Below are 25,989 nucleotides of genomic sequence, written 5' to 3'. Positions count from 1 at the left end.
CCAGTGTTTACTATTTGTTACTCATTCTGTGTGACCAGAGACATTAACAAATAAATGATTTCCGTCTATTTCAACTAATGTAGTGTTTTACTTGTTCCCAACAGCGACGGATATATATATTATTCGTATGCGTAGTGCAGAGAAAAATATTCTTAAGTGGCCCACAGATGATCCAAAATATTTTGCAGTTACCATATGCGACGTTATCGATGCTTCCTCAAAACATTTCAGTGATCTCTGAATTTCGTTCACTATAATATTTGCAATTATTGTAGAAGGTAAGACTCTCACTGAAAAAGTGCATAGCAATAACAACAGTTCTGATGTTATTCTTGCATGATTCTGCGATTTTATATGCTGACTGTTACTTGTACAAATCCCTCGCTTTCCTTCTCTGATCGGTTCTACATTTCGTTTCTAATCGGCATGTAATCAGCAGCACGTTTTCTGTGTGCCTCATAAAATCATCAAAACGTAACAGTGACATTACTAACCTACCTCTGCTCTGCAATACACAATTAAGTGCCTTACAGAGGGTTCATCTAACCACCTTCAAGCTATTTGTCTACCGTTCTACTCTCGAACGGGGCGCAGGAGAAATGAGCATTTAAATCTTTCTGTACGAGCTGGTCTCTGGCAACGACAACTTATATTCTTCCATTAATCGTCAGGCTCTCGAAAGGAAATATACACGGATGAGCTAAAACATTACGACCACTGTCCACAGCGAGACTGATACCACTTGATGGCGTTGCAGGCACGTTGAATAGATACAGATGGCATATTTGTGGAGCAGAAACGCAGGGAGAAACAATGTAGAGACAATACGAGCCACAAATGGGGAAATCCAATGACATAAGCGTCTATGACAAAGGGCAGGATGTTTGACCCGGCGCCTAGGAACAAGCATCACGGAAACGTCGAAAATGGTCGGTTGCTTGCGTGCTGCTGTCTTGAGTATCTGTGGAAAGTGGTCGGAAGACCGTGAAACCGCGAGTAGGAGACAAGCTGTCGGGCGTCCACACTTCATCACAGAAGGTGACTTCCCTGCTTGTAAGACAGGATAGGTGATGATCTGTGGCTGATCTGACGACATAGTACAAATGCTGGTTGAGGCACAAGTGTTTTGGAGCACACTGTTCAGCTCACATCGCTGAAGTGGGTCTCCACAGCAGACGACATACTGACTCAACGACATCGCCAATTACGGTTGTAGTGGGCACCGAATCACGGAGATTGAACCTTCGATCAATGGAAACGTGTCGTCTTGTCAGATGAGCCACGTTTCTTGTTACATCAGTCCGTGTCCGGATACGCCGCCATTCAAGCGAACGGCTACTCGAAACGTGCGCCGCTCCACGGATGCAGGCTGTTAGGGACAGTACTATGCTATGGGGGACATTCACCTGGCCTTCCGTAGGATATGTGTAGTAATCGAAGAAACCAGATACCTATGGACTACGTGAACTTTATTGAGGACCACTTTATCTCTTCACGCTTGATCCCCCACGCCGATGGCATCTTCCAGCAGGATAACATGTCATAAGGCCAGAATCGTGCTATTGTGGTTTGAGGAGCATGATAGTGAACTCATGTTTATATCTTGGCCACTTTATTCGCCTGATCGGATGGTACAAAACTAAGACACTTTCGGGTTCCAACTCCGTGCCCCTAAATCAAAGGTGTGTAATTTACGAGAATAACGTGACCTGTTCATAGATATCTGATGCCACATACCCCTGAAAACCTACCATTGAATTATGTGTGGCAAAAACTATTTTAACAACTATTAGAAAACTGCCTTTCGTGCACGATACGTTTCGAACATAAGAAATTAAATCACAATTTGTTTTGTTTGAGTAAGCACATTTATTACCTTCAGATGTCATGCGATCGATACATCGTCTACTTGAACTATGATTTTGTATTGCCGCTGCGAGACAAATAATTTTCTTCTGGAAACGTTGAGCGGCAGCAGTTGTGTTTCGCCCCATTTCCTGCAATTTATCTTCGACCATTTTTTTTTTCTTTTTGGGGGGTATTGCTCAGTTTTTTTTGTATTTTTCCCCCCTCATTTCTGTTAGAGCTTCGGGGATTTTATTCTTTTGTGTAAATATTTCTCATGCCGTGTACGCGCGGCAGTGACTCAGACCTACCGGTCCATTCAGACGTTGGGTCGAAAGTGAACAAGCGTATCGTTTATTGTCAAATGCTGAACGGGTCAACGTATCTGCAAAACGGAAAACTCTTTATAACTTTTACTATGATTTACGAATTATGTCAGAAAAATATACAGCATATCATTCACGAAGTCAATAATAATAAGTGATATGCAATTTTGCATAATATATTTGGTTATCTGTGAGCCGCTTTCCTACACATCTTCTCTGCACCAGAACAACTTTGCTTCCATTGCAACTTTTATTTGGTGTAATGCTGAACTATGCAGATCAGGCTGATGTCATACTGTGTCCTTTTTACTATTGTCAACGTTTGTTTGTTTGTTTTTTGTTTGTTTCTTTATTTGTGTGTGTGTATGTGTATGTGTGTGTGTGTGTGTGTGTGTGTGTAACGATTAGCATCCAGAAGTCATATCAGAATAATACTGCAACCCCACAGTTGTGAGAAACATGAATCGTTTCAGTTAGTTCAAGATCCCTGGCCGTTAGAAGAGTGTGAATATCTTTTTTGTAGGGTGCTATCTAGAAAAGATCCGTGACAAAACGACATCGACTACCAGAATGAAACCCTGCCACACTATCACATTAAACTTTATTGTAACAGCGGAACAGTTAGACATAACCTAAGGACCTCCTCATATGGGAGGCGAAAGCTTAAGTGGCCGGGGAGCGGGACGTGTTTTGTGACGTCATAACGTGGAATTTCACGTTGCGAAACATCCAAATGTGCGAACTACGCGTTAAGTCCTGTCCGGCGCTGGCGAAATTGCTTACCGAGGGGCAGCGTCCCGTCGTATTACGGTAACGTGCTATGAAGTGTGAACCAATGCAGTGCAAGATCTCCATCTATGCTGAGCAAACGCCACGCTGAAATACAGCCTTAACCGAAGCTAAAGTGCCATATTCGATGGTTTTGTATTATGAACTTTGAACTATAAAAATATGTCATTTTAAAGCATTAAGTACTTTAAAGATATATTTCAAAACAATGAGTCGCTTGTGATACGATTCGTAATAACAACTTGTCAGAAAATGTACTTCTTGTTAAAACTGCTCCCATACCTCTATAAGAGCAATGTATACGACGGTAATATAAACGTTTCCGGAAGTTTAATCTTTCTTACTTTTGAGATATGTAGCTGACAACTGCCGTTGGCGATAATAGCATTCGCAGATCTAGGTGGCAAACGTCCCATGTTATCATTTGCGAGCGCTCACCAACTACATTGAAAACCACGTCCACGTTCAAGTCCACGACTACGTTCGTTTTCACGTCTCATATGAGGATGGCCTAAAGACCATTCCACGCACGATTCTAGTATCTTCTGTCTCTAGTATCAGTAATTAATTCATTCTAACTCATTTTACAATGATTTATCAGCTTCATACAAGAAAAAACGTTGTTTAAACAGACATAAAAATATACGGACTTGTGTTTGTTTAATAAGAAGAGGAGAAGTGGGTCGGCTGTGGCCTTGCTAAAGAAATTATGACTCCATTTTCCTAACATGATTTAGGAAAACCTGAAGGTCAGGATTATCCTCCTCCCTCCGAACGTGAGATCGTTGTTGTAACGAAAGCACTACTCGTTCGCTTATGCCGAAAGTACAGGTCTCTTATGTTTGCACATACAGAGTGGCAGTTATTGAACTACCGCGTCACAACTTCTGAACGGTTTGCGTTAGGACGTTCAAACTGTACGACTGGCCGCGGGACATGATGGGAATTAGTATGTGCATGTATGATTTGGTTCAGCGATGAAGCCAACTTTCATTTGTATGGGTTCTTCAATAAGCAAAACTGGCGCATTAGGGGGACTGAGAATACGCATTTCGCGACCGAGAAGTCTCTTCACCGTGAACGGGTGACTGTGTGGCGTGAAATGTCCCGTCACTGAATAATCGGTGCGACATACCTTGATGGCCTTGTGACTACCGAACAGTGAGTGAAGGTTTTGGAAGTTAATTTCATCCCCATTACCCAAAGTGACCCTGATTTCGACAAGATGCGGTTCATGCAAGACGGAACAGTAGAGTGTTTGAAGCAGGAGAGAGTTTGATGTCCTGGAGGAGGACTTTGCGGACAGCATTCTGGCTCTGGGGTACCCAGACACCGCTGGCATTGAGCTCGATTGGCCGCGTTATTCTCCAGATCTGAGCACTTGCGACTTCTTTTTTTGGGACTATACTAAAGACAAGGTGTACAGCAATAATGCCAAAAGCATTGCAGAACTGAAAACAGCCATTCAGGAATTCATCAACAGCATCGACGTTCCGACACTTCAGCAGGTCATGCAGAATTTCGCTATTCGTCTGCCCCATATCATCGCCAATGATGGCAGGCATATAGAACATGTCATAACCTAAATCCGAATATCTGTAGTTTGTAACTAATTTCCTTTTTTTCATATAGTCCAATAATTGTCACACTCTACCTGTAACAAGTTAGTTTACTAAGATATCAAATAATTATTCTGTCGTGAAAAGATGTGCACAAAAACAGAAAACTATTGCAGACACGCTGAATTATGTTGTTTCATGGAGAGTTGACAACTACTAAAATCTGTTCGTATTGTGTATATTCTAAGTACACTGTCAAAGCGTGTAACGGATGAGATCTGAAGCCAGACATATTTCTCGCCGTGCTGTAGCTCTTCAGTCCGAATGATTTATGTCTGGGGTTGTCTTCTGACCACGTCTAGGATAATGGATGGATGGATCGAAAGCTGTTAAGGCACTCAACAGCATGGTCCGCAGTACCGTTTCTCAAGATCGTGGTACTGGTTCAGGAGTAGTTATTCTCGTTAAAGCAAAAATTGGAGGACATAATTACATCCACAGACATAAAAAGTTTTACATGCCGTCTTCAGTATTCACACCGTCTAGGAAAAGATCGCGTACAAAACTTTCATTTGATCAATTCTTGTATGTTATTCGTCGTCTGGGAGCCGTACCGAGTTGGTACGAAGAGACAGAAAATATTCAAAGAAGAACTGTGCGATTAGTCTCTTGTTTGTTTGGTCAGAGTAAGAGTGTCGCAGAAATTCTCAAGAAAATGTCGAAAGAAAGGCGTTGTGCATCGCGGATGCTCAAAAAAATTTCCAAGTACCCACGTTCCAAAACTGATGTAGAAATAAACTACTTCTTCTGATACACATCTCGTATAATGTTGACGACGTTAAAATATAAGAAATTCGGGCTCATTGAGAAGGGTGCCGACGGTCTTGTCTTCCTTGCCGCGTACCTTCAGTGAATGCAATAGCAACGGGGAACCTGATACTGTTATGGACTTCTTCCGTAAACCTTAAGACGAATTGCGAAATGCTTTTATAAAGATAGGTGGAGATTGTGTCACTGGAGTACGTGCTTCAGGGGTTCCATGTCGATCCTCGCGAAGATAATATCGAGAATATTCCTTCATTAATATGATGTTTCAGTGAAAAATAATAGTCGATCCAGTACTGCAAGGGAATTTCGTGACATGTGACAATGTATGTATTAGAAAATCTTCGCTGCGGTGTACGTCCGATTTGTACCTTAGGTGGGCTTCTGTACTTATGTGGAACGACAGATTCACACCCTGACGGATTACTATATAATCCAAAACCTAGGGGTATACTTATGATGAAGTGAGAACCTGTGCTACGAACTGTTGTCATTACTTTGGTATCATGATTTCTAGACAGCTTAGTTCTAGACAACGTTGTGTGGTGTGGGGAGTTGACTCACTATTATTCTGATATGACTATTCACTTGTTAATGGAGAATAAAACACAGTAACCGGTCGCTGTTGTGTTCACGTTTTATCACAATGCGTTTCCGATGTTGTTTGCCATCTTCAAGTGACGCCAAAGCACGTAATTCCAAAGCTGTCGCTTCTGCCATGTGATCTCGTTGCGGCTTCTAAATAACAGGTATGCGTTTAGTTAATGACCTTGAATAATAGAAAACCAATTGCAACACATTTTAATTGTATTGTCGAACAAATCTACGGAACTTCACTAGTGAAAGAGGCTAATTCAGGGAACAGTGGTTCTTTCCTTATTTTCTCTAAATCACTTGAGCCGATTATCAGGATGGTTTCTTAAACAGATCTACAAACGTTCCCGCCTCCTATTCCAGCAGATGAAACCTGTCGGATGGATCCCTTTAGGATATATAAATATGCGATTGAGCACCTTTTTCCCCACCTTACTTTAACACTGGAGCATGCTACTATCAACGAGTATTAATTTTTTTTTACCCTTTGTCCTTAGTCGACATTACATTGCGCCAGCTATTGCCATCCTGTCTGGTTACTGCAGTAGCAGTCACAAGATGATAGTCCAGACAACATGTTGGCCACCCCCCCCACCCCCACCCCCCCCTTAAAGAGCACAGGGATCATTATGAAGCACTGTATATGATAAGGAACTGGTACCACGCGGTCATGTGACCCTCCATCGCTGACGGAAGTTGTGACACTGAGGTGGTTTGTATGTGCCAGTAGGTTGTACGGAATCAACGCAGCAAATTGGGTCCACGAGAAAGAAATGCGAAAAGGAATCATCGTGTTTGAACGTGCCTATTCCCACAGCGTGGATGAAGGTGCCCAATTTGTTGGTGAATTAACAAGGACTGTCCAACTTGTCTACGAGGAATGGTGTACCATTCGTTGCCATATAACACGGCGTAAGAACAGTGGTCGTAAAAAGATGCTAACTGACAGGCATTGGAAACGAGTGTCACGCGTTATCAATTTCAATCGGTTTAAAAACTGACAGGAACTGCTGCTGTGGGGTGAATACAAGTCTATCTCAACCAGTTTCATATCGAATATTGCGAAGGAAGGCACGCAATGGACATTTGGAGTCGGGAACCGAGCAAAAGGCCATTGCTCACAGTGGCAAATTAAGTAGCACGTCTGCAGTAGGCCAAACAACAGCGAAACTGGACAGTAGCTGACTGTAGGCCTGTAATATGGTCTGACAAGTCGTGACGTTTCCTCTTTTCAAATGATGCAGTGAGTCGAGTGCACCGACGTCCCAATGAGGCGTTTAACCCACAGAGTGCGGAAGATGTAGTTCAGGCCAGAGGTGGTTTTACGAACCATAGCTTGGACCCTCTCCTCCAGGTTAGTACGAACGTGAACAAGGATATTTAAACATTCTCGGTCATCGGGTATTGCCCTTTCTTCTACACCATGGTGAGTATGCTGTGGACACTCCCATCTTCCAAGATGAGAACAGCAGTGTTTACAGGACTGCACAGACATGTTCCTAGTTAGACAAACACCCATGCGCACTATCGCACCTTGATTCGCCCACTAAATCACCTGAGGTTAATCGTATAATATCTGACACTGTTTGGAACAGTGAGTGAAACGTAGCATTTTGGATTCTGTACCGGATCTAATCGCCTATGATTGACCTCAGCCAGATATAGCACTTCGTACTTGAAGAACTCGTTACAAGGCACGCCGTCCATTGACATTAATGTGAGCACCGCCAAGGTTCGACCTCAGCGTGCAGTAACGAATCACAACCGATAGGTGGCAACACTAGCAATGGAGGGAATGTAAATATGTCAGGTGACGCGGAAAATAGTACAGTCGTTGTCGTAATGCGGAAACGGAGCGATTGATCTGACGTCCAAAAGGACATGGTCATTGGCTTTCGGGCCAAAGGTGGAAGCGTTTCCGAAACGAATAAGTATCTAAGCAGTTTTTGTGCCGCCGTGGTTGAGGTATATCGTGCTTGTAAAATGGCACAATCCAAAACCAATGCCGAGGTGACTGTGGAGCACCACGGACGATAGATGAGAGGAGTGGACGATGGCTGCAGAGATGTGCATGGGCGAACAGACGTGCAACTGTTGAACAGCTGACCAACCAGATGTACCAAAAAGCTACCAACAGCGTTTCCTCATCGATCGTTCAGCGAACGTTACTGTGTGTGGGCCTCCACAGCAGGCGCCAGATTCGTGCACCCATGCTGACTGTTTGGCGACAAAGGCTAGAATTTGCACGCCAGTACGGCAATTGGACGTCCACTGAGTGGCGAAAAGTGGCCTTTTCAGATGAATCACATTTTATGCTCCATCGGACACGTGGCCGTTGGTGTGTACGGCGTGAAACTTCTGAAAGCAGGCACCCTGCCACAATCGTTGGAAGGTCTAGGCCGGAGGAGGGAGCGTTCGGTCTGTCGAAGTTTTCGTGACATTCCCTGGTTGATCTCGTCATGCTGGAAGCCACAATAGATCAATACAAGTATGCCTTTATCCTTTGGGACCATGTCTACTCTTACATGCAGTTTGTTTTTTCCTCGGCACGGTGGCATCTACCAGACGGATAATGCAAAGTGTCGCGCAGTTCACAGTGTCGGAAGAGCGCTAGGATGAGTTTAGCGTACTCCCTGGCCGTCAAACTACCTGGATTAAATACAATCAAGGATCTGTGGAACCACCTAGATCAGGCTGTTCGCGCCATGGATCCTCAACCGGAAAACTTAGCTTAGCTGGCCGCGGCACTGGAATCGGCATTGCTTCACATCCCTGTCAGTATCTTCCAGAAAATGACTGACTCTGTTACTGCGTGTCTCGCAGCGGACCACGTGGCAAAAAGTGGTTAGTCAGGCTTTTGACAGGTGGCCACATTAATATGACTGGACACCTTATGTGAGCGAGTCGGAACTTTGTGTGTTCTCTGCAACTCTCACAGTGCTGGCTGGAGATGTCTGTGTTTTCCTCCTCTCATATCGCTCTCTCTGTCCTCGCACGCACGCACGCACGCACGCACGCACACACACACACACACACACACACACACACACACACACACACACACACACTCTTAAAAAATCACAAACGAGACCTGTCAGTATCACAGATGTAATGTCAGATGAGTTAATTATTCGAATTCCCAAACTGTTAATTCATGCAGGTACCATCATAACCCGACAAATGACAGCATCGAAACTATTACCCTCTTTTACTATGAGATCACGTGGCAGAGACGAAACTTCGCTAACATGCGTCACGTCCATCACTTGTAGATGTTGCACAGCGTCTGAGACGCTCTGTGATTGACGAATAAACACAATAGTGGCGGTCCAAGTGTATCAGTTCTTCGTTAACAGAGAGTGCTTGCTACCTTTGGTCGTTTGTGTGAGTGCGATACTACTGCAACCATGTATTTTAGATGTAAGATGTAACTGCTGCTGAGTGCGAGGTAATACTTTCATGTCGAGCCTCGACGCGCCGCCGCCGCCGCAGATGGCCGGGTTCTCCGCAGCCGGAGCTGGAACTGCGTGCGCCCGCGGCACAGCAGCTCACGAGCGCCACAGCATCTGTACGCTTAACAAAAACACAACATACAAGACCACATTGCCCCAGGTAGCCGGAGGCATTTAAAAGCCCAAATCTCTACTACTGAAGCAACCCCAACCCTGAACCGGACCCCTTTATATGAAGGCTGGGATGGTGAGCATGACGCATGATCAAAATGTAAGAACAAAATTATTCAGATCTCTCACTTTTTAAGCTACTGTAATTTCCCTTTAGAGCAAGTGGATGATCACAAAATTTATTACATGCTCACATTAAACAAAAATGACGAAAATTTTGGTGAATAATATATGCTTAAAGTAAACCAAAGGAAATTGATACATGAACAAATTTACGTTGCTGAACTTCGTCCAGATGATTTCTTTAAGCGTGTTGAAACACAAGACACTTCGTTGTTCGTAATTCCGTGAAGTATTTAAAGAAATTTTCGAATGACTTCTTCTGCCAGTGCAGACAAACACTGGTTTGTTTCTTTCTGTACTCTGTTGTGTGCTAAGTTTTGTTTCGCGTGTATACCTCATATTGCATTTAACTCCCTGAACTTCTCTCAAAAATCAACAGGCTTCAGGCAGGAAAATACTTTTCACGTACTCCTAAGTCTGACGAACTGTTCATGGCATTGCGCTAGCTGTCTTTCTTACCAGTCGCCATATTTTGTGGTCAATAGTTACAGTACCTGGAAAAAAAGAGAGACAAACAGAACATCCTGTCACAAAAATACATTATTGAAGTAATACACAGTTTGAAGTACACAATATCACATTTGAGGCAGATTGTGAGAGAGCTCTGGTGAGGTGCTGAAGAAAGAAAAGTGTAGAAACAAATATTGTGTGCATTTTCAAGAAGTGAGTTTGCGGCGAAATATGGAAGCAGGAGTGAGTTATGGCAATAACAAAATATGCACAACAGCTGTATGTAACACATAACGGAAAGGTAAAAGACACCAATTCATATTTCAGTAGGACTGTGACAATTGTAGGAATAGAATATTAAGACACTTGTGCAGTTGCCTTAGGGAATTTACATTGGAAGTCTTTGGGATGTGCTAAGAAATAATTTGGCCAAACTTTGGGAATGATACAGAAATATTGTGAGAACCGAAGAGGAATCCATAATGAAGGCCACTGGGACACAAGTACATGAAAGGAACAGGTAATCATCTTAAACTGTTAATGATGGGCCGCATGCAAATGTCCTTATACAAGGAATAAAGACGGCGGTCTCTGAGTTGCTGAAGAAGATGAGCGAACTCTAGCTCTCGTTGGAAGCAAAGTCCAGAAGAGGTCTTATTGAAATTGTAGTACCGAACAGTATTTACTGAGAATTAAGTTAAATAAAATTCTGATAGCGGCTGAGAGGACAATGGGTATAAACGTGTTGAATAATATCTGAAGAATTAAGTAGAATGATAGTTCTTTAACTGATGCTCATCAAATGGTAACAGTGTGCAGACATTCAAAATGATGGCTTCTTTACAACATGTGTCTTACATGTTGGTCTGCAGACTGGAGACCAATATATTGGACGTGAAGTGCAAGTAACGTAACAATACACAATTTCTGGTGATCAGGCTGAACTCCAAAGCCACAGATATCATGGATTCCATACATGGTGCACTGTTTTTCAGCAGAAATAGATTGGTAGCTATCTACACCCCATTATCTGCCCCATTCTGATCCACTAGCACTTACTGTTTGCATTAAAAGTAACATATACTTATGTACATTATGTAATTACGTATCTATACTACATCCCCGTTAAGCAAAATGATCGTTTCGCAAACAAATTCAAAATATTCCAACATGATAGCTAACTTTGCAAATAAGGAAGCTGAATACGTTACTTATTCATTTCTCTTTCATCTTAAACCAGTTTGTAATTACTTTCAGTACAGTTTTGTTCAAAACGATAAGAAGAGGAGAAAGGGAGTGACGTGAGGGTTACATAAGGGCCAGAATGCTGACTTTTTGGGCCTGTGATTGATTTTCAGTTGGTCTTTACAATTAGGTAGCGCTACTCTAGAAATCCGTTTCTGCTCACTCCGCACGTTTTAGAAAATAATCTTAGTTCGGTCTCAGAGTTTGTAGATCAAAAACAGGAGTTTTAGCCCCATTTGAATTTTGCCTCCTGTTCTGAATGAATGGTTACCGTTGAAAATTACGTTCATTAAACTGAATCACGGCTTATTTCATCATTGTAGACAAGTGGGGAGAGGAATTGGTTTAAACAAACCAAATAAATTTTAGTCACAGAGGATGATGTGGAAATTATGTTTCTTGCAGTTCTGATTGTATCTCAGTTTTCACAGCCATTCATCTAAATTGATGGGGAGATTCTTGGACGCAAGATGTGAGATGGATATCGTGCGCAGGGCACGGAATTGTCCCAGAGGGGTGCAAATAGTTTTGGCAGAAAGCATAGAAATAACAGCCAATGATATGGCTATGGTTTCACTGGCTACCTCTGAAGAGAGGAAGTTGCCAATGCAGTTTCCAGTTCTGTTGTTACGAATGCGCAAAGTGCACCGTGGCATGACTGCAGCTGGAGATTTTCCAGCACACTAGCCTAGTGGTGGTGGTAGCGAGGGCACGAAATATCTCCATCGTATTCTAGAAGACTTACTTGAGTGCAGCTGTGAAGAGCACGATGCGCACAGATGATGGAATGGTCCCAGAGGGGTGCGAGTGCTGCTCGCAGATAGTGAATAGTTCGTAACGTACGGTATGATTAGAACAGGTGGAACTCGCTAGCTACATTTCCACGAGCAGAAGTAGCTAGGAGACTTATTGCATTTGTACGTCGCAGGTGGTGACTGCTTGCTCTGGGATGATTTCAGCACCACTAGAGTTTTCAGCAGCAGGATAACAACCACACACAGGTTGTGGCATTAGAAAGGCGGTTTTATGTGTGGATTGCTCGATACTACTGAGAGGGCAAAGTGAGGTCGACAGCAGCCGACGAAGGACTTTTTCCGTTGTGATTGTGAGGGGAATGTAGCTGGCTTGCGAAGTCTTGCGGAAGATGTTTGGTGGCTAGGATGTGGTCGTGCAGTGTCGGGCACTGCTGGGTGGCAGCATTAACCACGGATAGGAATACTTACGATGTAGGATGCGAGGACACGGCGTGCCCGTCACCAGACGCCTCACCCGTGAGCGCCGCCTGCGACTCGCCCATGCGCGTCGCCTCGTCGCTGCCCATCACCTTGAGCTCGTCAGGCCTGCTGGGACACGAGCTTGGGTTAGAGGCCGGCCTCAGAACAGCCGCCGGCTACGCTAGCTGCGAGCGCCTTGCCTTCGCGCTATACTTACGTGTCTGCGTTCGCCTTGGAGATGACGGAGACGGGCAGGCTGTCGTTCTCCACGACCACGGCCATGGACATGTTGTCGGTACATGGTGCCGCGTTGTTCCTTACCACCATAATGGCCGCCTGAGGACAAGAAGAAAACACCGTGCTTGAAGTGTGGTTTAAAATGGCTCTGAGCACTATGGGACTTAACATATGAGGTCATCAGTCCCCTAGAACTTAGAACTACTTAAACCTAACTAACCTAAGGACATCACACACATCCATGCCCGAGGCAGGATTCGAACCTGCGAGCGTAGCGGTCACGGTTCCAGACTGAAGCGCCTAGAACCGCTTGGCCACTGCGGCCGGCGCTTGAAGTGTCGAATTACTTTCGAGTCAGGGCGTCAGGTACACACAATCGAGTCACATTATAGCGACTAATTTCAGGAAGGAGTTCAACGCCGTACCACATCATCGGTTGCTAACAAAGATACGATGTAGTATGTAGTACCTTCGGAAATATGTAATTGATTCGATGATTTATTGATTAAGAGAAACCAAAACGTTATGCTGGACAGCGGGTTTCCGCTGATCACTGTTGGACGTCATGACCACGTCACACCGCATAAGTATTTCCGGGTAATACCAATTCACGCAAATTCCGGGATGGTTCCTTTGACAGGGCACGGCCAACTTCCTTCCTCATCCTTTCCTAATCGTATGGGACCGATGACCTCGCTGTTTAGTCCCTTCCCCCAAATCAACCAACCAATCAATCAATGCATCTGTAAAGGAAATTGCCTACAAGAAATTAGAGCGAACAATTACGGAATTACGGGGTAATGTTCCAGCGTTTGAAGCCTCTATCAAGTAGATGTGATAACAGGCATCGTATCTAGAGACGGTCTGCAAGGATTGTAACAGTTCAGTGTAACATACATGAAAGTATAACAGAAATGCTCGGGGAACTTAAATAAACCTTGGAAAGAAGAAGATCTAATTTTTTTTTAATTTTGAATGATGCTGCCGCCATGTGACTGTAATAATTTTTGTTGTATTCTTATACGATCCAGATTTTGGTCTTTGGCCATTTTCAAGTACAAAATGTTATTGATATGTCGGCGCATACCTGTTCACTGGTTGGCAGTTTCATATAACGGCTGTGCTACAGGGTCCATAAATGAAAGTCTGCAGTATATTTAGGCGCTTTGAGATATTTTCACTTTTACTAATGACATATCTGGCCTATATGACCAGATATGCTTTCTTGACAAGGACTAGTGTTTCATACTAATCTGATGTCTTTTGACATGTAAACAAGTTTTTGTACTTAACCGGGATCGTATAGCAATAAAATAAAAATTATTACAGTCAAATGGCGGCAGCATAATTAAAAAAACAATTACCATGACTGTGGCTCCAGCCAAAACAAAAATTATCAAAGACGATCTAGTTCTCAAGAAATCCTGTTGGGTAAACTTAGAGAACTTGTATTCGGAGAAGACTGTGCTACTATTATCTTACGGCCATCATCGTACATGTAGCGCTGGAATAATGAGAATAAGAGAGATGGGGCACCTATAGAAGCATATAAATCCAGTGGCAGACGCTGCGGGAGAGGCGTTCTGCATCACGGTGCGATTTACTGTCAAAATTTCGGGAGCATAAGTTCCTAGAAAAGTCAACCAATATATTGTTTTTCCTACGTATATCTCGAGAAAAGATCATCAGAGTAAAATTAGAGAGATTCAAGCTCACACGAAGACCCACCAACAGTCGCTCTTCACGCTAAGTATTCGCAATGGAACAGGAAAGAGAGAACTGCCAGTGGTACACAAAATACACGCCGCTAGACATCGTAAGATATTTGCGGAGTATAGTTGTAGGTGTTCATGCAGATGCAATCCACCGTGGCATGCGTAAGGATGCATCTTGGCATCCACTTGTAATGATTTAGGGAAACTGCCGGAAGCTTAATTCAGAATGGAGTATTTTAACCCTTCTCCCGAATGGAGGTCGAGTGTCTGCATAACTGCGCTGCCTGTCCGTAGACTGAAACGTAAGTACATTTTGTTCGCTCACCATCAGAAATGATGTGGTGGATTAGCCAAGCTATCTTCCTGGTGAGTAAGAAGACATTTTAAAATTTATGTGCATTGAGTATAAATAACCTGGTACCCATTACTATAGAACTAACCTATTAATTGTGTCTTACAAGTCGAAAAGACAACAAGCTTGCATTTTTTGTAGGAAAACGTAACTGGAATAATCTATAATGCTGAACGAAACCGATAAGTACAGCGATCCCTTGGATGATTGCAACAACGCTGTTTTAAGACTAACCTAAAAAAGTTTTGTGAACCCTGATAAATGCTGAGTATAATATCAGCTTGGGCTACGATGACAATTGTACATAAGATATTTTTATAATTTTAGCATGACTTTTTCCGAATGAGGAAGTAAGCTTTTTGACTAGGATTCTGTTGGTTTCGAGAGGGCGGACATCTCAACTGACCTGTGATAAAGGGGAGCACTAGGCGGCTGTTGAGATGGCGCGTAATTGGATAACTAAAAGCTAGCTTGAATGGCCTGATATCAGCGACCTGTTTAGCTGATGTGGCATCGTAACTAACGCCTTGAGGAGCTTTTCTTTGTTTGATGTGTGGCAACACAATTATCTACTACACGTTTAGACACATTGTATGAAAGAGATAAAAAGGGTAAAGCTTTCCCGAGAGCGCAAAGATACAATGGTAGACTTCAGACCTCCATAGACTAAGGAAGACGAGTGCAGTGTAACCGTTTATGGTAGAGAAAGTCCGATGAAGTGAGGTCATAGTCTTTTATCATTAATGATAAGTTTTTGACTCTTGTTCGAAAAGGAAACAGGCAAAAGAACAGTTAGTAAAAAAAAAAAAAAAAGTCTGCCATTTACCAATGATATGGTACTGTCCTGCAATGCGCATTGCAAAATAATAAACAAAAAGACACTAAAGGGGCAGTTACGTAAGTCATTTAGAATTTTCTATCTCCTTTTTGAACCTTGCTGAGGATAGGGGGTTAGGAATATTTCAAATTTTTATTAAAATTGAATGCATTCCAACGTTTAGTTTACTTAACCACCCTACGCACGCGCCCAGATTCATGAAAATGCCGCTGAAATGTTTCTTGTGTTCATACTGGCTTCTGGCGATTACGGTGCATTTGCGAGCCAGCTTGCATTGAAAGATTTAGCTAATTTCAGCATGACTTACCCGTATCTTGGTCTTCAGGGTTAAGTGAAGAGCGCAAACAGTTAAGTATCCTGACGCCAGACAAGTAACAGCTTTCCACGTTATGCGATTTCGGGATCATACGTATGAGCTTACGTATACGTAGCTTTAGACTTCTGTTTGCACTGACATTAACTTCCGTTTGAAGACGGCTTGTAACACCTCTCTGATAAGAAGTGTCGCACGTGCGACTTGTAAATCTCTGCCCCCCACACAGTCTCCCATCACACCATAAAAGCTCGCTCATGTGTCACTGCACAAGGCGCAGAGCTACGCGGTGCAATAAACGAAGTTTATTACATTAATAGAAGCCATATCGGGCCATTTCCAGTTCTTACCAACAACCAAAAATTATATCGTCTACAAAGCGAAATTGAGTTGTCTGAAAGTTAGAGAAATGCATTTTACGCATCACCTAGACGCAAAGGACGAAAAACAAGACCACTGATGACCAAACTCGTAGAGGTGTATTGCGTAATGTTGTATGGGTTACAGTGCTGAAAGACTTCATGAAGCAGATGCAAGGAGCTTTATTCCTATTAACGTTTCTTGGAAAAAAGACTGACAACCAAAAATATGGTGTTTGGGGAAAAAATGAAGTACTCCAACGACAGCTAAATATTAACTCTTGACAGAGATAAATAGCGACCAATAATAAAGAAAACACCTGACTCATCTTACTGTTACAGCACTGCGACACAAGACTCCGTCTAACTGAAGGACAGAGTGGGACAGTCTTTTGAAAGCTATTCTTCAGCATTCTGATTGTTCAGTGGTTGAGACAGTGAACTTATATCTCGATTATAGACGGACTAAGATTCTCAGCTGAGCATCCTCATTTTCTTGCAACAGCCAGGGATAATACCTTTCCCTTATCACCGATCATGTACTTCTCTCTGTCAGCCAGACAAAATACTCACCAACGAATGACACGATTAGTGACGTACGTTTCGGCACTAGGCTTTTGCAGTGTATTGTGTCACAGTGATGTGCTAAAGCTGCGGTTGTGGGCATGAGATGTTTCCCCCAAAAACAAGGCATTTGGTAGTGTACATCACAATGCATTGCGAAGGAAATGCAAGCAGCAGGCGGTGAATGCAGCTTGAACTCTACATAATTAGCAATGAGTTTCTTTGGATGTTTTAAGCAAAAGGAAACCTAAAATCAAGAAAAGGCGTGTCCTTCGTAACGGAAGTGCGGTAAAGATACGGCTGCCATGAAAGATATATCACGCATCGAGTGTGGAGACGTGGACCACATACCACAAAATCTCACCGGGGGAGGGGATCCAAATTTTAGAAAGACCCTCATGTAAATAATGGACGTCCCCGAAGATTGTAGGATAGGCAAGTTTCAGAGGTGAAAGTGTGGACCAAAACAAGAAGAAAATGTCTAGTAAACAGCGACTCTAAAATGTTCATCTTAAGAGCTATGAGCTCTTGTGCACCTACGATACTGGAAAACATCTCTTATACTGCAAGTTCATTGGTTTCCATATTTTTGGAGGAGGTAATGTGGCCCATACCAAGTAAAAAAGTCCAGTAAATATGGACTCCAATATGGACATTAAGAGCTATGGGCACTTGGTCAGCACTTAGAAGAGATGTGTTTCACGGCAACGAAGGTAAACTGGTGCTCACAGGTCGTAACACGTTGACTGTCAAGAGACCGCTTGTGGCACGGCACAGACGTCTGCAGTGGCCGGCAACGGACACAAGACAATGAACGTGTTGAGATATGAATTTAAGAGCCCGTATTTACTGGACGTTTCTCTTGTTTTAGTCCATAATACATCCTCCAAAAATATGGAAATTTAAGAAGTTGCAGTAGAAGAGATGTTTCACAATATCGAAGATGAACACGTGTTCATAGCTCCCTAAGGTAGGCATTTTGGAGCCTATGTTGACCAGACCTTTTTTCTTGTTTTGGTCCGTGCTGTAACCTCTGAAAGTGGCCTACCCTACAGTCTCAGCAACAACAGTACTGGTGTAGGTATTCCACTTTAACAGGTATCAGACCGATTCTCGCTTATAACTTTCGACTCGGTCGTTTCCTGACCAGGATTCCTCACCTCAAAGTGATACATTTACTCTTCTCCATCATCCTTGAAAGTTTGTAACGTCATCAGGGAATCACCCTGTATGTGCCTACACGTATAGACGCTTAACCAGCTCGAAGTATATAGCTAAGAATAACTTTCCAGCTATCAAAACACATCTTGTTTTTTAAAAGTGAGCATAATTTGTAATTTAAAGACAGTAGTTGATGATACCGTTTCCGACATTTATTTATAATGAATGAGATAAGATATGGTGAAAATATAATCATGAAGAAAATGACATCTTTCCTTTGTCGGGGTACTGTCGTAACCATGACATTATATCACACAGTTAAAACCGACGTGTGCATGGTTTCAACAGTAGGAATCTGCACTTGACAAAGCCGCTACCGCTTATCAGGGTTTTAAGCAAGGCGTCGGATCTATGACCCGGGTTACCTTGGCCTCAGGGAGGGAAGTTAAGGACAAGGATTTTCAGGTTTTGCAGAGGTTTATAGCGCTTTCGAGCTCCTTAGAGGACCGAATTGCCAACAGCTCGAATACTTAACACTTTCTGTACGGTAACGAAATAGACGATCTTTACAGCCTGTCTTTGTCGTGGTTGCTCTAATCTCAGCTTGCAGCGAACTTGACGTAATACCTTTTCAGAATTGGTGAAGTTCAGCAGTCGAGTACTGAAATTGTTGACTGTCGTTAATCTGTGCCAGGGAAAGTTCCGATAGGACGCCTGCCGCCTGTACTGAAAGACTTCCGCAGCGCGATGTCCATGCCCGACGTAGACTCACTGTCAAAATACCGACACGGCATCGGGGATGTAACCCGGTTTCTCTACTGACCTTCACCTGCGGAGTGCGACGTACTCTTGGGAACATTATCACCATCATCGTCATCCATTTGATTCCATTGCTGGATAAAAGCCTCTTATACACTTTTCTTTACGCTGCAGCTTTCATCAATATGTAGCCATGTTGTTGCAGCATATTTTCTGATGTCATTTACCCTTAATATGATAGGTTATACTTCAGATTTTTCATTATGTCTTGCATCGAGTAAAAAATTTCCTGTCCATTTACGATTCTCCTTCTTTCCTGTCCTATTGGCGACAATTACTTGGGAAGAACAACCATTGACAAAACTCTAAATGAGCTCTAATTTGCTTGAATTTATTTATCTTGGTCATTTCGTGAGACGCTCCTGGGAGGAGGTATTATGTGGTCTTAGTACCCTTGGAACGGACGCTTTCGCAATTTTAACAGCAAACCTTTGTGTGATGCGCTACGCCGCTGTCGTAGCGTCTTTCACTGGGTTATAAGTACAAAATTAAATAACAATAATTCAGGAGGAGTAGGTTTAATAATGAATAAGAAAATATAAACATGGATAAGCTACTACGAACAGCATAGTGAACGCATTATTGTAGCCCACGCCTACCACAGTAGTACAAGTTTGTATGCCAACTAACTCCGCAGATGATGAAGATATTGAAGAAATGTATGATGCGATAAAAGAAATTATTCAGGTAGTTAAGGTAGACGAGAATTTAACAGTCAAGGGGGCCGGAATTCTGTAGTAGGAAAAGGAAGAGAAGGAAAAATCGTAGGTGAATATAGACTGGCGGTAAGGAATGAAAGAGGAAGCTGCCTGGTAGATTTTTGCACAGAGCGTAACTTAATCATAGCTAACATTTGGTTTAAGAATCATGAAAGAAGGCTGTATACGTGGAAGAGGCCTGGAGACACTGGAAGGTTTCAGATACATTATATAATGGTAAGACAGAGATTTAGGAACCAGGTTTAAAATTGTAAAACATTTCCAGGAGTAGATGTGGACTCTGACCACAATTTATTGATTATGAACTGCAGATTAAAACTGAAGAAACTGCAAAGAGGTAGGAATTTAAGGAGATGGGACCGGGATAGAATGAAAGAACGAGAGGTTGTACAGAGATTCAGAGAAAGCATTAGGGAACGATTGATAAGAACAGGGGAAAGAAATACAGTGGAAGAAGAATGCGTAGCTTTGAGAGATGAAATACTGAAGGCAACAGAGGTTCAAGTAGGTAAAAAGACGAGGACTACTAGAAATCCTTAGGCAACAGAAGAATACCGAATTTGACTGATGAAAGAAGATATAAAAATGAAGTAAATGAAGCAGGCGAAGAGAAATACAAATGTCTCAAAAATAAGATCAACAGGAAGTGCAAAATGGCTAATTTGGGATGGCTAGAGGACAAATGTAAGGATGTAGAAGCATATATTACTAGGATAAGATAGATACTGCCTACAGGAAAATTAAAGAGACTTTCGGAGAAGAGAGAACCATCTACACTCCTGGAAATGGAAAAAAGAACACATTGACACCGGTGTCTCAGACCCACCATACTTGCTCCGGACACTGCGAGAGGGCTGTACAAGCAATGATCACACGCACGGCACAGCGGACACACCAGGAACCGCGGTGTTGGCCGTCGAATGGCGCTAGCTGCGCAGCATTTGTGCACCGCCGCCGTCAGTGTCAGCCAGTTTGCCGTGGCATACGGAGCTCCATCGCAGTCTTTAACACTGGTAGCATGCTGCGACAGCGTGGACGTGAACCGTATGTGCAGTTGACGGACTTTGAGCGAGGGCGTATAGGGGGCATGCGGGAGGCCGGGTGGACGTACCGCCGAATTGCTCAACACGTGGGGCGTGAGGTCTCCGCAGTACATCGATGTTGTCGCCAGTGGTCGGCGGAAGGTGCACGTGCCCGTCGACCTGGGACCGGACCGCAGCGACGCACGGATGCACGCCAAGACCGTAGGATCCTACGCAGTGCCGTAGGGGACCGCACCGCCACTTCCCAGCAAATTAGGGACACTGTTGCTCCTGGGGTATCGGCGAGGACCATTCGCAACCGTCTCCATGAAGCTGGGCTACGGTCCCGCACACCGTTAGGCCGTCTTCCGCTCACGCCCCAACATCGTGCAGCCCGCCTCCAGTGGTGTCGCGACAGGCGTGAATGGAGGGACGAATGGAGACGTGTCGTCTTCAGCGATGAGAGTCGCTTCTGCCTTGGTGCCAATGATGGTCGTATGCGTGTTTGGCGCCGTGCAGGTGAGCGCCACAATCAGGACTGCATACGACCGAGGCACACAGGGCCAACACCCGGCATCATGGTGTGAGGAGCGATCTCCTACACTGGCCGTACACCACTGGTGATCGTCGAGGGGACACTGAATAGTGCACGGTACATCCAAACCGTCATCGAACCCATCGTTCTACCATTCCTAGACCGGCAAGGGAACTTGCTGTTCCAACAGGACAATGCACGTCCGCATGTATCCCGTGCCACCCAACGTGCTCTAGAAGGTGTAAGTCAACTACCCAGGCCAGCAAGATCTCCGGATCTGTCCCCCACTGAGCATGTTTGGGACTGGATGAAGCGTCGTCTCACGCGGTCTGCACGTCCAGCACGAACGCTGGTCCAACTGAGGCGCCAGGTGGAAATGGCATGGCAAGCCGTTCCACAGGACTACATCCAGCATCTCTACGATCGTCTCCATGGGAGAATAGCAGCCTGCATTGCTGCGAAAGGTGTATATACACTGTACTAGTGCCGACATTGTGCATGCTCTGTTGCCTGTGTCTATGTGCCTGTGGTTCTGTCAGTGTGATCATGTGATGTATCTGACCCCAGGAATGTGTCAATAAAGTTTCCCCTTCCTGGGATAATGAATTCACGGTGTTCTTATTTCAATTTCCAGGAGTGTATATGAATACCAAGAGCTCCGGTGGGAAACCGGTCCTAAGCAAAGAATGGAAAGCAGAAAGGTGGAGGGCTTATATAGAGGGTCTATACAAGGGAGATGCACTTGAGGTCAATATTATGGAAATGGAAGAGGACGCAGAGGAAGATGAGAAGGGGGCATGAGAGTACGGGAAGAAGTTGACAAAGTACTGAAAGACTTAAGTCTCAACAGGGCCCCGGGAGTAGACAACATTCCGTTAGAGCTACATATAGTCTTGGGAGGGCCAGCCATGACAAGACTCTTCCATCTGGTGAGTGAGATATATGAGACAGGCGAAATACCCTCAGACTTCAAGCAGAATATAATGATTCCAATCCCAAAGAAGCAGGTGTGGACAGGTGTGAAAATTACCGAACTATCTGTTTAATAAGTCATGGTTGCAAAATACTAACACGAATTCTTCACAAACGAATGGAAAAACTGGTAGAAACCGACCTTGAGGAAGATCAGTTTGGATTCAGGAGAAATGTAGGAACACGCGAGGCAATTCCTCTACGGCTTCTCATAGAGGATAGCTACGCTTATAGCATTTGTAGACATAGAGAAAGCTTTTGACAATGTTGACTGGAATACTTTCTTTCCAATTCTGAAGGTGCCAGGGGTAAATTACAGAAAGCGAACGGCTATTTACCATTTGTACAGAAACCAATTGGCAGTTACGAGTCGAGTGGCACGGAGTTGGGGGGTTGTTTCGGGGAGGAGACCAGACAACGAGGTCATCGGTCTCATCGGATTAGGGAAGGACAGGGAAGGAAGTCGGCCGTGCCCTTTCGAAGGAACCATCCCGGCATTTGCCTGGGGCGATTTAGGGAAATCACGGAAAACCTAAATCAGGATGGCTGGACGAGCGGCACGAAAGGTTGAGAAGGGCGTGAGACAGGGCTATAGTCTATCCTCGATGTTGTTCAGTCTGTGTACTGAGCGAGCAGTAAAGCAAACAAAAGAAAAATTTGGAGTAGGCACTAAAATCCACGGAGAAGAAAAAAAAAAAAGACTGTGAGCTTTTCCAACGACATTGTAATTCTGTCAGGGACAGCAAAGGACCTGGAAGAGCAGCTGAACGGAATGGAAATCAACATAAGGAAAACTAGGATAATGGAATGTACTCGAATTAAATCAGGTGATGATGAGGGAACTGGATTAGGAAACGAGACACTTAAATTAGTAGATGAGTTTTGCAATTTGGGGAGCAAAATAAGCGAATGGTTCAAAAGGCTCTTAGCACTATGGGACTTAACATCTATGGTCATCAGTCACCTAGACTTAGAAGTACTTAAACCTAACTAACCTAAGGACATCACACACATCCATGCCCGACGCAGGATTCGAACCTGCGACCGTAGCAGCAGCGCATTTCTGGACTGAAGCGCCTAGAACCACTCGGCCACAACGGCTGGCAAAATGACTAGGGTCGAAGTAGAGAGGATATAAAATGTAGACTGGCTTTAGCAAGGAGAGCGTTTCTGAAGAAGACAAATTTGTTAACATCTAGTATAGATTTAAGCGTTAGGAAGTCTTTTCTGAAAGTATTTGTATGGAGTGTAGCCGTGTATGGAAGTGAAACATGGACGATAAATAGTTTAGACAAGAAGAGAATAGAAGCTTTCGAAATGTGGTGCTACAGAAGAATGCTGAAGATTAGATGGGTAGATCACGTAACTAATGACGAGGTATGAAATAAGATTGTGGAGAAGAGGAATTTGTGGCACAACGTGACTAGAAGAAGGGATCGGTTGGTAGGACACGTTCTGAGCCATCAAGGGACCACCGATTTAGTATTGGAAGGAAGCGTGGAGGGTAAAAATCGTAGAGGGAGACCAAGAGATGAATACAGGAAGCACATTCAGAAGGATGTAGGTTGCAGTAGTTACTCGGAGATGAAGAGACTTGCATAGAATAGAGTAGCATGGAGAGCTGCATCAAACCAGTCAATGGACTGAAGACCGTAGCAAAAACAAAAACAACAACAACAACAACAACAATGATTCACGTAGAATTCTTTTTTTTTTTCTGTCTCAGTTCAACAAGAAGGGCTGCTCTCGAACTGATTTCAGCGAGTACTCAGGCCTCAGGGAGTTGTATTGCAGATTTCAGACCGTTTTCCATATTCACTTAATCGAATGCCTGGCTGTTACCCAGCTTTCCCTTCAAATCTTCTATTTACAACTGCACGTAGTATAATTCACGTTTGCTGATATTTGTCCGTTTCTGAAGGTAACATTTACGCCCATAAAATGCGAGTTGCAGGACATTGGACTTAAACTTGCGTAAATTAGCTTTATTTTTCTCGTGCGTTTCTGTGTGCACTATACTTTCCCTCTCAGTAATTTTAATCTTCTCGTGGACAGAGAAGCTGACAGATGATCTTTCGCTTTAGAGTCCACTCACGGTCAGTAGCTTTCCTTGGGGGATTGTTTAGTGCCGAAAGTTGCTCATTTACCGCCTTTTATTTAAACAATGACGAAGAGATATTGGCTAAAGAAATGAGTCATCCACGTAAAGGAACATTTGGATGCTCCCCGTCAGTGTCATACGCTTATCGATCATCTAAGCTAAATCGTCATGCCTACAATTGGACCGCTGCAGCGTTTTGCAAGATTTCGTATCTTTGGAAACGATGTGTTTAGAGCTTCATTGTGCCTGTGTACTGTGGCCTCCTTAGCAATCGAGCGAGTTGATATTGTAAAGAATCCAGAACTATACACCAGTCCAAAACAACATATTTTGAATAGGTATTTCCTTGGTATCTGTGCTTCTTTTTAGGCGAAAGCAGTGCTAGTTCATTTGACAGAACCAACGCAAGTGGCAAAAGAAAGGTTGATATTCTCACATGCTTTTATACAACACTAATAATGGCTCTAGGAGCTTCCTGCACCACTACATTGTTGATTCGAACAATAACTCCATTAAAGCACTGTCTTTATACTTTTCTTTGTGCATGAATTTGTGAAAACTTTGTCACTGTTTTGCAGTTCACAACGAAACTTTGTCTCGAAACCTGGCATAAAATCCAAAGAAATTCTGGTTGTATGTGAAGTATGTTAGCGGCAAAAAACAATCAATGCCTTCTCTGCGCGATAGCAATGGAGATATTATCGAAGACAGTGCTGCCACAGCAGAGTTACTAAACACAGCCTTCCGAAATGCCTTCACAAAGGAAGACGAAGTAACTATTGCAGAATTCGAATCGAGAACAGCTGCCAACATGAGAAACGTAGAAGTAAATATCCTCGGAGTAGTGAAGCAACTTAAATCACTTGATAAAAGCAAGTCTTCTGGTCTAGACTGTATACCAATTAGGTTCCTTTCAGAGTATGCTGATGCATTAGCTCCATAGTTAACAATCATACACAACCGTTCACTCGACGAAAGATCCGTACCCAGAGACTGGAAAGCTGCACAGGTCACACCAATATGTCACACCAATATTCAAGAAAGGTGGCAGGAGTAATCCACTTAATAACAGGTCCATATCATTAACGTCGATATGCAGCAAGGTTCTGGAACATATATTGTGTTCGAACATAATGAATTACATCGAAGGAAACAGTCTATTGACACACAGTCAACATGGGTTTAGATAACATCGTTCTTGTGAAACACAACTAGCTCTTTATTCGCATGAAGTGTTGAGTGCTATTGACAAGGGATTTCAGATCGATTCCGTATTTCTGGATTTTCGGAAGGCTTTTGACACTGTACCACATAAGCGGCTTGTAGTGAAATTGCATGCTAATGGAATATCGTCTCAGTTATGTGACTGGATTTGTGAATTCCTGTCAGAGAGGTCACAATTCGTAGTAATTGACTGAAAGTCATCGAGTTAAACAGAAATGATTTCTAACGTCCCCCGAGATAGTGCTATAGGCCTCTTGTTGTTCCTTATCTATATAAATGATTTTGGAGACAATCTGAGCAGCCGTCTTAGGCTGTTTGCAGATGACGCGGTCGTTTATCGACTAATAAAATCATCAGAAGATTAAAACAAATTGCAAAACAATTTAGAAAAGATATCTGAATTGTGCGGAAATTCGCAGTTGACCCTAAACAACGAAAAGTGTGAAGTCATCCACATGAGTGCTT

At 43.4% G+C, this 25,989-nt stretch overlaps 1 protein-coding gene across 2 annotated transcripts in view; it reads right to left on the bottom strand.

Annotated features, from left to right (window-relative positions):
* The window catches only part of LOC124612598 (proton-coupled amino acid transporter-like protein CG1139), a 131,667-nt gene that overhangs the window by 36,073 nt on the left and 69,605 nt on the right, over positions 1–25,989 (bottom strand). For both annotated transcript variants that reach the window (XM_047140881.1, XM_047140880.1), the window contains exons 2-3: positions 12,811–12,929; positions 12,603–12,719 (exon numbers count right to left, since the gene is read on the bottom strand). In XM_047140881.1, coding sequence (XP_046996837.1) covers positions 12,603–12,719; positions 12,811–12,929 — 236 coding nt within the window. The remainder of the gene's footprint in view (positions 1–12,602; positions 12,720–12,810; positions 12,930–25,989) is intronic.

This window comes from Schistocerca americana, chromosome 4 (genome assembly GCF_021461395.2).
Source record: "Schistocerca americana isolate TAMUIC-IGC-003095 chromosome 4, iqSchAmer2.1, whole genome shotgun sequence".
Classification (NCBI taxonomy): Eukaryota; Metazoa; Arthropoda; class Insecta; order Orthoptera; family Acrididae; genus Schistocerca; species Schistocerca americana.
This window is presented reverse-complemented; position numbering and strand designations above follow the sequence as displayed.